This window comes from Stenella coeruleoalba, assembly GCF_951394435.1.
Source record: "Stenella coeruleoalba genome assembly, chromosome: 12".
Classification (NCBI taxonomy): Eukaryota; Metazoa; Chordata; class Mammalia; order Artiodactyla; family Delphinidae; genus Stenella; species Stenella coeruleoalba.
Window position 1 is genome coordinate 15,877,199 of NC_137158.1, and position 15,308 is coordinate 15,892,506.

The 15,308-nt window shown below is 37.1% G+C and overlaps 1 protein-coding gene across 1 annotated transcript in view; it reads right to left on the bottom strand.

Annotated features, from left to right (window-relative positions):
- Window positions 1–1,281: 1,281 nt before the first annotated feature.
- The window catches only part of LCA5 (lebercilin LCA5), a 65,033-nt gene continuing 51,006 nt past the window's right edge, over window positions 1,282–15,308 (bottom strand). Inside the window, exons 5-7 of the mRNA XM_079938664.1 lie at window positions 14,862–15,004; window positions 12,175–12,307; window positions 1,282–3,931 (exon numbers count right to left, since the gene is read on the bottom strand). Coding sequence (XP_079794790.1) covers window positions 3,072–3,931; window positions 12,175–12,307; window positions 14,862–15,004 — 1,136 coding nt within the window. The 3' untranslated portion in view covers window positions 1,282–3,071. The remainder of the gene's footprint in view (window positions 3,932–12,174; window positions 12,308–14,861; window positions 15,005–15,308) is intronic.

Here is a 15,308-nt window from a genome sequence, read left to right on the forward strand (position 1 = left end):
GCTGTTCTACTTACTCTTTTGTAGATTAGGAAGCCAGCTCATCAGTCATACACAGTTAGTGCCAAATAAAGGGACATTCTAAGTGCAGACCTAAGAGGCACAATATATTCAGTACAGATATTGTATGTTAATTTGGAGGTTTAGAAGCTCTTTTTGCTTGTATCTTACTCAAAGTATAATGTCAATGTATTTTGTATACATTACCTATGCTCTATTTTTTCCAAGTAGTCCCTAAAGGAAACTCATAACAACTGTGATAACAACAGCTGATGTTTACTGAGTGCTTATAATGTATCATGCACTCTGCCAAACATTAACCTAAGTATTTAAGGTACTCCTCATAGCCACCCTAGGAAGCATTATAAAAGACTAGTGATTGCTAAGTAGCCCAAGGGCGCCCAGGGAGTGGATGGAAGGGCAGGGATGCAGCCCGGCTGGCTCGTGTCCACACTGAGGGAGAGGCAGGGCCTTACTCTCCCGGCAAGGTAGTGCCGCGCACCCCGCGGGGAGCACGCAAACAAGCAGTCGGTGAATGAATACATGATGTGCTCTTTGCTCAAAACCCAGAACAGAAAAACACTTTCAAGTGATACGAAAGGGGACTTGAAGGTGAAAGGGGCATTTACTGTGTAGAAAGGAAAAAGCTTTAAAAGCAGATCCTTTCTTGACAATTTATGGTAACTTCTTTAATCCTAAAAAATCCACACTGTCACCGTAATACAAGTTTCCCATCCCCTTTTCACCAGGCCGACTTGCAGGCTCTACCCAGGTTAACACCCAGCCAGGGACAGCAGAAGTTTCAGCGTGTCTGAAAGTGAGGTGGGGATGAGCATCAGAAAGCCAGTGCGTCAGCCCTGAAGTGTTTATTTTGATTCAATCTAGTCCCCCTTACCGCCGCCTTTTAATATTATAAGCAACATATGCCATTATGACAGCTATTAAGCGTGAAAGAATTCATTAAGACTATAATTATCTGATAAGGCTAAGCATACTGTCTAACCCGACTGAGGGCAGATTCATCTACTTCAACTAAAAATACTGAATAGGAAAATTTAAAAAGGTGAATAATGAAATAAAAACCCTGCAGGTCCTATTTCCACTATATATTTCCCAAGTGACCTTAAGGAAGGTACCATTCAAACAAAGAGTCAGTGTGTTTTACATTTTTATTAATAAGAGTTCTGAGTGCAAATAAATTTAACTTGACATTTAGAAAAAAAAAGTTATTCACTAAGGTTTGTTCATAAAGAAAAACTTGTTCTGTATAATCTCCAATTTTAATGCTTAACACTATAATGCTAAGTCTATAACTTAATTTTAGGTTTAATTTAATAATTCTGCCTTATTGCATCTGGTTAGAAAGACTAGAAAATATCAGGTAGAAAAAAGCAAGAGACTAACTAAAATGACCTGAATATAAAACTTTACTAAAGGACTTTTTACAAAAGCCTTTAGAACCAAAAACCCCCTAAAAATTAGAATACTTTTGGCTGAAAAATTAGCAGCTATGAACAAAATTAACATTACATAATAATATTTTATCAAGAACTGCACTACAATATTGTGGTTTACATATATTAGAATGATTTACAATATACTAAATGCTTATTTATATCAGTCATAGAAAACTCTTTATTAAAAAATTTTTAATATACTTTAGCACTTTTGAGAGATTCAGTTCCCAGACAGGAACACAATTTAGAAGATGCTAGGTGGTAACATCTTTTAATTAGAGACCTAACCAGGTCAGTCTTGTCAAAGAATTATGAAATTATATTCAATAATAAGCATTTATAAGAACTCAAGATAAAACAGTAACTCTAGTCCCCTCATCAGTATGTGTGCTTGGCATGAGAAATCATACTATGAGCAAATATGTAGTAAATTCTTGAAAACAACAGTTCACTTTAGAATTAGTGCCCATCAACATTATTTATTCTTCCCCTGATGCACTATTTCCACCACTCTTCATCTGAACTGTGTTTTCTCCTTGCTTGGTGGTGTATTACTGCTTCTTAAAGACCAATCATGCCCAACCCAATCAGCATAACCCAAGGTCATCAGCTCCTTTGCAGCTGAAGTGAGCTACAAACAGCAAAAGGCCAAACACTTTTCAACAGAAAATCAACCACCCTACTCCGCGAGGCAGGAGCCCCATCTCTTAAACAATTTTTACCAAGGTTGCTTTAAAATTAGCCCTGTAAGTCCAATAGTATCACACTATCGTTGTCTCTTTGGTTTGACAGTAAGTTCAAATCTTAAAAGTACGTATTAAAATTTCCTAGTTATGTTACTCTGGAAACATAATTGAGTTGAAAATCTTGCTATTTTGGGATGAAATTTCTTCTATTCCGTGTATTTGGTATGAACTCTCACATCTAGTCACTGAGATATAAAAAGCGTAGGAGATCAAGAAGACGAATTACTGATTACACTGCACCCAAGCCTCTGGGAGCCATGACAGGGAACTGTCCACCCAAACAAACATCTTCTGAATCCAACCTAGTGTATTAGCACAGTTGTAGGTAAGTGATTTAACGAGACTCTGTAATTGGGAAATGAGTAGCATTTAACTGTGGTTGCTTCCAGAGGAATGGGAAGTCCCCATGTTGTCACTGTTCCACTTAAGAGTACCCTCAGCCTTGCCACACTTCCCAACAGAGTCTCTCACTCTTCATTTCCATTCGACAATCAGCAGGAAGACTGTATTTAGCTCAGAGAGGATAGGGCCAAAAATAAAATAAATAAATAAATAGGGATAAAATAGAAAATGAATACGTACGCCAATGGAGTAAAACTCCCCACTGAGCTGATTCAGAGGTAAAACCTATTTGTAAAAAGAAAGTAAGATGCATCTCTATTTTCGGTTTCAGTCAAAAGAGCATGCTTCATTCTTGGCAAACTAGCTATGCGGTGTGATATGATCTACTTTCTATTTCCGCTGTATTTATACTTTAAAAACTATTGCTTAATAAGGACTTCTTAATATTTATTAAAAACTCTGTTTATAATAAATACTGTATTAAAACATTTTAATATTTACAATTGGAAAAAATATATACTCTAGTCAGTCATCTCAGTGCTACTTCTTCAATTTCATCTTCTACAGAATCACCTTTTACTGCTGGTTTAGTGTTTGCATGTTTTAATTGGTGTCTATTTGGATTAAAACTTCTTCCTTCGCTGAAGAAAAAGTCATTGTCATCATCATATTCCCTACCCCTGCTGCTTTTATCCCCAGGGAGAAAATTTAGAGGGTCAAAGTCTCCATTGGTGGCAGCCAGAGAATGTGGGTCACTGCTTTTAGAGGAAATGCTGCTGCCACCACTGGCACCAAATAGCTGTTCCATCAGATTAGCTTTTTTCTCTTTTCTTGTAATTAAATCGCCACTGTCTTTACTAAATTTCTCTATATTGTTTCTTTGGAAATCCAAAAGGCTACTCTTGTGGCTAACTGGACTTGACTTGCCTAATGTTTTCGCAAATGAAGGCACATAGCTACCAAATGCAAGCCCATCTGGAGAGGCTGGTTTTCTGATACTGCCCGGATTCTGACCATCGCCTTTTGTACTGAAAAGACTGATGTCTTGCAAATGATGCCCATTAAATAATCTCTCCGAGGATTTAAAGAATGTGTGTGTTTTGGGGTTTCTCTCTGGGGAGCGCAGTTTTGATTCCAAATCACGAAGCAATGGCAGAGAAGGATATTTTAGATTCCGAGAACCTTGGAGTTCTCTGCTGATTTCATTCAGTTTAGCAAGTAGCATTTCTCTCTTTAGCCTTTCTTCTTCCTCTTCTTCCAGTTTATCAGTATTTTGGATTTGGTACGTTTCCATTCGGTATCTTCCAGTTTCCAACACTGGCTTTTCTTCTCTCTCCAACAAAGATGTCTTTTCCTTTTGCTTTTTAGCAAGTTCTTCTCTTTCCCGCTCTGTATAAAATCAAATTTTAAAAATGGGATTTTACAGTAGTCAGTATTTTCAAATAAGAAAACTCTCATCTTTTACAAAACAATAGCTTTATCTAATTTGTGTATGATCAGTACATCGAGGGTGGACGCCATAAATTTCATTTTTATACTTGATATTTAGGGTTTCAAAAAATAATATATACTTAACATACTTAACATATATTTAAGATTCACAATTATAGAAAAAATTTTGTTCTTCAAGTTAGGGGTGAGAAAGAAGGTTCTCTGCCTATTTTTTATACCTAATAGTGTGCTGTACACTGAATGGAGGATGGTGGGAATGGGTGGAGCAAAAACTTTTAAATTTAAAAATAAATTGAACCTTTGGATGTCATACCCTGAGAGGGACACAACATCACTTATGTAGTGTTCTGACAGAAGATGCAATAACCTGAATTTAATTAATAGAAAACTTCAGATAAAACCCAAACAAGAAACATTTTATTAAAAAAAGGGGTCGGTGTTCATGAAAAATGTTAATCTCACAAAATATTTTTAAAAGGCTGAGAAGCTGTTTTAGATGAAAGGAGACTGAAAAGATATGAGAACTAAATGCAATTCATGATCACATCCTAAAGGGAAGAAAATGCAGAGACGGCGAGGAAGATGGCAGACAAGTAAGACACGGAAATCACCTTCCTCCCCACAAATACATCAGAAATACATCTACACGTGGAACAACTCCTACAGAACACCTACTGAACGCTGGCAGAAGACCTCAGACCTCCCAAAAGACTCGACTGGTGATTGGTGTCTGAAGCAGGAGGGAGGGCAGTCGCAAAGGACCGAGCCCTGGACCCGTGGAATCTGATGCCATCTCCAGCCGTGTGGATGAAAGGCTCTTGGTGCTGCAGCCAGGAATCAGTGCTGTGCCTCTGAGGTGGGAGAGCCAACTTCAGGACACTGGTCCACAAGAGACCTCCCAGCTCCACATAATATCAAACAGCGAAAATCTCCCAGAGATCTCCATCTCAACACCAACACACAGCTTCACTCAACGACCAGCAAGCTACAGTGCTGGACACCCTATGCTAAACAACTAGCAGAAGAGGAACACAACCCCACCCATTAGCAGAGAGGCTGCCTAAAATCATAATAAGTCCCCAGACACCCCAAAACACACCACCAGACGTGGACCTGCCCACAGAGAGACAAGATCCAGCCTCATCCACCAGAACACAGGCACTAGTCCCCTCCACCAGGAAGCCTACACAACACACTAAACCAACCTTAGCCACTGGGGACAGACACCAAAAACAACGGGAACTACGAACCTGCAGCCTGCAGAAAGGAGACCCCAAACACAGTAAGATAAGTAAAATGAGAAGACAGAAAATCACACTGCAGATGAAGGAGCAACATAAAAACCCACCAGACCTAACAAATGAAGAGGAAATAGGCAGTTTACCTGAAAAAGAATTCAGAATAATTATAGTAAAGATGATCCAAAATCTAGAATAGAGAAAATGCAAGAAACATTTAACAAGGACCTAGAAGAACTAAAGATGAAACAAACAACGATGAACAACACAATAAATTAAATGAAAAATACTCAAGATGGGATCAATAGCAGAATAACTGAGGCAGAAGAACGGATAAGTGACCTGGAAGATAAAATAGTGGAAATAACTACTGCAGAGCAGAATAAAGAAAAAAGAATGCAAAGAACTGAGGACAGTCTCAGAGACCTCTGGGACAACATCAAACGCACCAACATTCGATAATTTATAGGGGATCCAGAAGAAGAAGAGAAAAAGAAAGGGACTGAGAAAATATTTGAAGAGATTACAGTTGAAAACTTCCCTAATATGGGAAAGGAAATAGTTAATCAAGTCCATGAAGCACAGAGAGTCCCATACAAGATAAATCCAAGGAGAAATATGCCAAGACACATATTAATCAAACTGTCAAAAATTAAATACAAAGAAAGCATCTTAAAAGCAGCAAGGGAAAAACAACAAATAACACACAAGGGAATCCCCATAAGGTTAACAGCTGATCTTTCAGCAGAAACTCTGCAAACCGGAAGGGACTGGCAGGACATATTTAAAGTGATGAAGGAGAAAAACCTGCAACCAAGATTACTCTACCCAGCAAGGATCTCATTCAGATTTGATGGAGAAATTAAAACCTTTACAGACAAGCAAAAGCTGAGAGAGTTCAGCACCACCAAACCAGCTTTAAAACAACTGCTAAAGGAACTTCTCTAGACAAGAAACACAAGAGAAGGAAAAGACCTACAATAATGAACCCAAAACAATTAGGAAAATGGGAATAGGAACATACATATTAATAATTACCTTAAATGTAAATGGCCTAAATGCTCCCACCAAAAGACACAGATTGGCTGAATGGATACAAAAACAAGACCCATATATATGCTGTCTACAAGAGACCCACTTCAGACCTAGAGACACATACAGACTGAAAGTGAGGAGATGGAAAAAGATATGCCATGCAAATGGAAACCAAAAGAAAGCTGGAGTAGCAGTTCTAATATCAGACAAAATAGACTTTAAAATAAAGACTATTAGAAGAGACAAAGAAGGACACTACATAATGATCAAGGGATCGATCCAAGAAGAAGATATAACAATTCTAAATATTTATGCACCCAACATAGGAGCACCTCAATACATAAGGCAAATACTAACAGCCATAAAAGGGGAAATCGACAGTAACACATTCATAGTAGGGGACTTTAACACCCCACTTTCACCAAAGAACAGATCATCCAAAATGAAAATAAATAAGGAAACACAAGCTTTAAATGATACATTAAACCAGATGGGCTTAATTGATATTTATAGGACATTCCATCCAAAAACAACAGAATACACATTTTTCTCAAGTGCCCATGGAACATTCTCCAGGATAGATCATATCTTGGGTCACAAATCAAGCCTTGGTAAATTTAAGAAAATTGAAATTGTATCAAGTATCTTTGCTGACTACAATGCTATGAGACTAGATATCAATTACAGGAAAAGATCTGTAAAAAATACAAACACACGGAGGCTAAACAATATACTACTTAATAACCAAGTGATCACTGAAGAAATCAAAGAGGAAATAAAAAAATACCTAGAAACAAATGACAATGGAGACACGACGACCCAAAACCTATGGGATGCAGGAAAAGCAGTTCTAAAAGGGAAGTTTATAGCAATACAAGCCCAACTTAAGCAACAGGAAACATCTCGAATAAACAACCTAACCTTGCACCTAAAGCAATTAGAGAAAGAAGAACAAAAAACCCCCAAAGTTAGCAGAAGGAAAGAAATCATAAAAATCAGATTAGAAATAAATGAAAAAGAAATGAAGGAAACAATAGCAAAGATCAATAAAACTAAAAGCTGGTTCTTTGAGAAGATAAAATAGATAAACCATTAGCCAGACTCATCAAGAAAAAAAAGGAGAAGACTCAAATCAGTAGAATTAGAAATGAAAAAGGAGAAGTAACAACTGACACTGCAGAAATACAAAAGATCATGAGAGATTACTACAAGTAACTCTATGCCAATAAAATGGACAACCTGGAAGAAATGGACAAATTCTTAGAAATGCACAACCTGCCAAGACTGAATCAGAAAGAAATAGAAAATATGAACAGACCAATCACAAGCAATGAAATTGAAACTGTGATTAAAAATCTTCCAACAAACAAAAGCCCAGGACCAGATGGCTTCACAGGAGAATTCTATCAAACATTTAGAGAAGAGCTAACACCTATCCTTCTCAAACTCTTCCAAAATATAGCAGAGGGAGGAACACTCCCAAAGTCATTCTACAAGGCCACCATCACCTTGATACCAAAACCAGACAAGGATGTCACAAAGAGAGAAAACTACAGGCCAATATCACTGATGAACATAGATGCAAAAACCCTCAACAAAATACTAGCAAACAGAATCCAACAGCACATTAAAAGGATCATACACCATGATCAAGTGGGGTTTATTCCAGAAATGCAAGGATTCTTCAATATATGCAAATCAATCAATGTGATACACTACATGAACAAATTGAAGGAGAAAAACCATATGATCATCTCAATAGATGCAGAGAAAGCTTTCGACAAAATTCAACACCCATTTATGATAAAAACCCTGCAGAAAGTAGCCATAGAGGGAACTTTCCTCAACATAATAAAGGCCATATATGACAAACCCATAGCCAACATCATCCTCAATGGTGAAAAACTGAAACCATTTCCACTAAGATCAGGAACAAGACAAGGTTGCCCACTCTCACCACTCTTATTCAACATAGTTTTGGAAGTTTTAGCCACAGCAATCAGAGAAGAAAAGGAAATAAAAGGAATCCAAATCGGAAAAGAAGAAGTAAAGCTGTCACTGCTCACAGATGACATGATCCTATACATAGAGAATCCTAAAGATGCTACAAGAAAACTACTAGAGCTAATCAACGATTTTGGTAAAGTAGCAGGATACAAAATTAATGCACAGAAATCTCTGGCATTCCTATACACTAATGATGAAAAATCTGAAAGTGAAATCAAGAAAACACTCACATTTACCACTGCAACAAAAAGAATAAAATATCTAGGGATAAACCTACCTAAGGAGACAAAAGACCTGTATGCAGAAAATTATAAGACACACTGATGAAAGAAATTAAAGATGATACAAATAGATGGAGAGATATACCATGTTCTTGGATTGGAAGAATCAACATTGTGAAAACGACTCTACTACCCAAAGCAATCTACAGATTCAATGCAATCCCTATCAAACTACCACTGGCATTTTTCACAGAACTAGAACAAAAAATTTCACAATTTGTATGGAAACACAAAAGACCCCGAATAGCCAAAGCAATCTTGAGAACGAAAAACAGAGCTGGAGGAATCAGGCTCCCTGACTTCAGACTATACTACAGAGCTACAGTAATCAAGACAGTATGGTACTGGCACAGAAACAGAAATATAGATCAATGGAACAGGATAGAAAGTCCAGAGATAAACCCATGCACATATGGTCACCTTATCTTTGATAAAGGAGGCAGGAATGTACAGTGGAGAAAGGACAGCCTCTTCAGTAAGTGGTGCTGGGAAATCTGGACAGGTACATATAAAAGTATGAGATTAGATCACTCCCTAACACCATACACAAAAATAAGCTCAAAATGGATTAAAGACCTAAATGTAAGGCCAGAAACTATCAAACTCTTAGAGGAAAACATAGGCAGAACACTCTATGACATAAATCACAGCAAGGTCCTTTTTGACCCACCTCCTAGAGAAATGGAAATAAAAACAAAAATAAACAAATGGGACCTAATGAAACTTCAAAGCTTTTGCACAGCAAAGGAAACCATAAACAAGACCAAAAGACAACCCTCAGAATGGGAGAAAATATTTGCAAATGAAGTAACTGACAAAGGATTAATTTCCAAAATTTACAAGCAGCTCAATAACAAAAAAACAAACAACCCAATCCAAAAATGGGCAGAAGACCTAAATAGACATTTCTCCAAAGAAGATATACAGACTGCCAACAAACACATGAAAGAATGCTCAACATCATTAATCAGTAGAGAAATGCAAATCAAAACTACAATGAGATATCATCTCACACCGGTCAGAATGGCCATCATCAAAAAATCTAGAAACAATAAATGCTGGAGAGGGTGTGGAGAAAAGGGAACACTCTTGCACTGCTGGTGGGAATGTGAATTGGTTCAGCCACTATGGAGAACAGTATGGAGGTTCCTTAAAAAACTACAAATAGAACTACCATATGATCCAGCAATCCCACTACTGGGCATATACCCTGAGAAAACCATAATTCAAAAAGAGTCATGTACCAAAATGTTCATTGCAGCTCTATTTACAATAGCCCAGAGATGGAGACAACCTAAGTGCCCATCATCGGATGAGTGGATAAAGAAGATGTGGCACATACATACAATGGAATATTACTCAGCCATAAAAAGAAACAAAATTGAGCTATTTGTAATGAGGTGGATAGACCTAGAGTCTGTCATACAGAGTGAAGTAAGTCAGAAAGAGAGAGACAAATACCGTATGCTAACACATATATATGGAATTTAAGAAAAAAAAATGTCATGAAAAACCTAGGGGTGAAACAGGAATAAAGACACAGACTTACTAGAGAATGGACTTGAGGCTATGGGGAGGGGGAAGGGTAAACGGTGACAAAGCGAGAGAGAGGCATGGACATATATACACTACCAAACGTAAGGTAGATAGCTAGTGGGAAGCAGCCGCATAGCACAGGGAGATCAGCTCGGTGCTTTGTGACCGCCTGGAGGGGTGGGATAGGCAGGGTGGGAGGGAGGGAGACGCAAGCGGGAAGAGATATGGGAACATATGTATATATATAACTGATTCATTTTGTTGTGAAGCTGAAACTAACATACCATTGTAAAGCAATTATACTCCAATAAAGATGTTTAAAAAAAAAAAAAGAAACGAAATTGAGCTATTTGTAATGAGGTGGATAGACCTAGAGTCTGTCATACAGAGTGAAGTAAGTTAGAAAGAGAAAGACAAATACCGTATGCTAACACATATATATGGAATTTAAGAGGAAAAAAATGTCATGAAGAACCTAGGGGTAAGACAGGAATAAAGACACAGACCTACTGGAGAACGGACTTGAGGATATGGGGAGGGGGAAGGGTGAGCTGTGACAAAGCGAGAGAGAGGCATGGACATATATATACTACCAAACGTAAGGTAGATAGCTAGTGGGAAGCAGCCGCACAGCACAGGGAGATCAGCTCAGTGCTTTGTGACCGCCTGGAGGGGTGGGATAGGGAGGGAGATGCAAGAGGGAAGAGATATGGGAACATATGTATATGTATAACTGATTCACTTTGTTATAAAGCAGAAACTAAGACACCATTGTAAAGCAATTATACCCCAATAAAGATGTTAAAAAAAAAAAGGGAAGAAAATGCTATAAAGGACAATACTGTGTCAACTGACAAAACAGTACTGTGGACTGCAGATTGAAGAAATGTGTTGTATCAAAGTTAAATTTCCTGAAGTTAAACTATACTGGAATGATAGAAGAGAATGTCCTTATTTTGGAGAAATACATATGAAAGTATTTTAGGATATGGCCATGAAGTATACAACTTACTCTTACGTGGTTCTCTGGCTATTATTGCCACTTTACTATAATTTTGAAAGGATTTCTAAAAGAAAAAACTAAAAATATTAAACATGTAAGAACACTATGCATTTGGTAACTTTATAAATGGCACCTATTCTCACTGATAATCAGATCATTCCACACAGACTCCAGGAAAAAAAAAATCAGTCAAAAATGACTAAGAAGTGACAGTCTTCTGCTACTTTATTCCTTTTCCTGGTTCCTAGACAGAACTGACCATAATACCTATTTTCTACTCTATAGTTTAATATGTTGCAAGCGTGTCTTCCTTTGTGGTTTAGCCAACATTGATATAAATGTGGCTTCTATTTCAACTGTTAGATTGTTTTAAATACACACACAAAAATATACATACTCTAAGCAATAATTAGGTCATGATTTTTTGTTAACTTTAAGGGAAAAACAGTATTTCTCTGTAAGCAGCTAATACATAATTAATAAAATACATGCAAAGGATTAGAGTCTGGGATCCTTCTCGCTTATACCTTTAAGACATTTTATCCAAATGGAAATGAATTTATTCCTGAACTTCATTTCCAGTATCTGAAACTATGTGAATTGGTTCACTAAACTTCCACATTAATGGTTGAATATGTTAAAGATTTATTTTATATATTAAAACTGAAGAAAAATTATAGGAATATATTCAAGGCCTCACAATTCATTGATTTTAATGTTTGGGCTGGTCTACAGACTAGACAGGCTCAAGGTCAAGCCAATAAACAGGGTTGTCTTTCAGTTATCTCTTCATCAGGCTTTAGTTATACATAAAGAATTTTTTCCCCTTTCAAATGAATTCTACTTTATCTGAATTTTCTGAAGGTAACTTGTTTCTATCCCCTAATCCCAAATAGCAACTGACTTACAGTCTTCATTCTTTTTCTTTCCTTAGTAACTTCATTCAAAGGTTTGTGACTGCTTGATAGACTCCCCCCACCACTGTATCAACCTTTTCTTGTTCTGTATAACCAAGTCACTGTTCAGCTGGAAGATATTAGGGGATATTAACCCTTTCTTTTCCAAGGCATGCTGACTTACCATCCTCCAGCTTCTCAGCCTCCTGTTTCACAGCATGGAGTCCTTGATCTTTAACAAATTTGTCTTCTCTTTCCACAATTGGGTTTAGAATCCCTGCTTCTTCATGATCACCTCTCTCTTGAGATTCCAGATGCTATTATACATTTTTTTTAAAATGCAAGTTCACATGCAGGAAAAGGGGGAAAAAGCAATTTAAATATCATAGATTTATCTCCCATTAAGCACAATCCCAACTGTTAGAAATTAAAGCAAATTTTCCATTTCTAAAGCAGCAAGCTACAAGTTACCACCTTTGAAAGATTTTCAAAAGCACACAAGATTATTTCTTACTTTAGTTAAGATTTTTAAAGAGGCATTTGGAAAACATATCAGAACCAATATAATGGAAGCAAAGCCAATGCCCTACATAAAATTCTTAAGAGACAAGTATCAGAAGTATCCTTACTGGGCTTCCTTGGTGTCACAGTGGTTAAGAATCCACCAGCTAATGCAGGGGACACAGGTTCGAGCCCTGGTCTGGGAGGATCTCACATGCCACAGAGCAACTAGGCCTGTGCGCCACAGCTACTGAGCCTGCACTCTAGAGCCCACGAGCCACAACTACCGAAGCCCACGCACCTAGAGCCCATGCTCCGCAACAAGAGAAGACACCGCAATGAGAAGCCTGCGACCGCAACAAAGAGTAGCCCCCACTCGCTGCAAGTAGAGAAAGCCTGCACGCAGCAACGAAGACCCAACACAGCCAAAAATAAATAAAATAAATGTTTATTAAAAAAAAAAAAGAGGTATCCTTACTTTGCATATTTTACAACAAAATCTGATGAATTCAGTTAACCAATAAAGGCTATTCATCAACTATTAAAGGCCAAGTGTTATGGTGCTGAGCTGTAACACCGACAGTGACAATGGCATAGAATCTTTCAAGTTTATACTATGCCCAAGGTCTCCAATTAATAAATCTTATAATATTTAAATCAAATAAAAATGTAAACTTAAAATTTATTGTTTCTTATGGTCCCTTTCACGTGTGTGTGTGATTTTTCTTAATAAAAGTAAAATTTGTTACTAGTGGATTTGTAGAGAATTGTCTCCTAGTATCCATTTTCCCCTTCTTCCTTTTTGTTACAGCATCCCTTAAGTTTTAGCAGAGCACAGGGTTGCCTAACTGGAGACCACATTTGCTAGCCTCCCCTGCAGCTAGACAGGACCAATGGAATGTGAGTGGACATATGTATGCAACTTCTGATCACATTTATAAAAACAAAAGCTGCTTGCCCTCCACTTCCTCATTCCTCCTTCTCCCAGGTATGATAAGACAACTGCAACCACACAGATGTGGTTACACGCTTCATGAGAAAAACAATGAGATAGAGAATGGCTACCATGGAACAAAGGTGTCTACCTATCCTGGGGACTACCCACTGACCTTCAGTTTATTACAAGAGAAAGAATCTTATCTCTTACTTGAGCCACTGTATTCTGGGTCTCTTTTCCAATAGCAACAGCCTATACTTTTACTAACAGAGCTCCCATTTGCTGGGACCCCTCAAAGTGACAGGATTAGTCTTAAGGGCTTTATAAACTTCGTGATTAGTTATTACCACAACCCTGAAGGGTAAGCCACCCTTGTTTTATAGATTAGGAAACTGAGGCTCCAACAAGTCACACAAGTCACTAAAATGTTAGAACTGTAATTTAATTAAAACGCAGTGCTAACTCCAGGGCTATATCCCCTTTCACTATATCAGGTTGCTGCTTCTGCTGAATCTTATAAAGGGCAAATTTTTTAACCCTTCTAAAATTAAGAATTACTTTGCTATTCCACAATTTGCCTTTTCAAAAAAAAAAAAAAATTAACATGATCTAGTCTCAAGGATTTGTAAATATAGGAAGAAACACACTTAGCAGATACAGCTAACTTATCTAAATTGTAAAACAAAAACAAAATAAAGGAAAAAAACAAAACAAAACTAGAGTACACACAGGAATCAATTCAGTCTACACACAGGTGATCTCAGGATCCCTGGGATACTTATAAGTAGTATCAAAAATACAGCATTATATGAAATATGCAGGATCCCTCGTATATTGTTTTCTTTAGAGTTTCAACTGTAAACACTAAAGATAAAACCCTATTAGAGAAAAGGACCTTCCAGTACTCAGTATGAGTCCTTTTAAATGAAGATGCAACACAGACCTCCTGAATTCCACTCTAATTTGAATGATATAAAGTCAGATTCCACTGCAATTACTTTGCTCGACATTCAGCTAAACTATAAAATTCTCTTACATAGGAAGCCAAAAAAATTAAATGTAGTCAAATTCTAACAAATCATTTGAAAGCTACTATAACTTGCTATTAAACATAAAAGCCAGAAGGATTTTTAGAGACTATCTGGTAAGAGACATAAAAGGTAAGAAACTTAGATAATTTTTTCTTCTTCCTCCAACCTAGAGAGTACAATTGACATTTCTGAAGCATCTGAAAGATGCAGTGTTAACTAAGTCAATCCAAAGGAGTTTAATAAAATGCACAGATGTTATCTCTCTCCCTGTAAAAGGCTAGTTGCGTATTTATACAGCTATGGCACTAGCTTCATTGCTGAAATTTTAAAATGTTTGATATTGTGCATTTAGGAATAACTTCAAACCTAGAGTTTCGTACCTAATCATATTGCTAAACTCACCAAAGAAAGACGTTCAGGTTCTTTCCATTTGTTTTCATAACACATAACTGTTTGTGGTGTTATAGGATATTCCTCCAGCTCGAAGTCTTCACTGGTTTGTACTTCTTTTGTACACTGGTTTGTAAAATCACTCTGGCATGCAGCTACCATGAAAATTATAAAAGAATTTTTCTAATCGTATTGAACAGTGCTAAGATATATGGAGTTCAATTGGTATATGTTCACCCTCTAAATGAGAAAATGCATGTTTCTCAGCTCCATGACTACTCACTATTACTGTTTTTATTTCTAGGATTTACTGGCAATTTTGTCATTTGAGGACAACTCTGAGGGATAAATCTATTAAACTTTTACAAAGTTTATGTTTTTAACTTTTTGCAAACCAGAGAAGAAGGAAATTATACTTTTGTTTTTTGAAAAAGTAAGAATATGCATAAAAATAGCAAA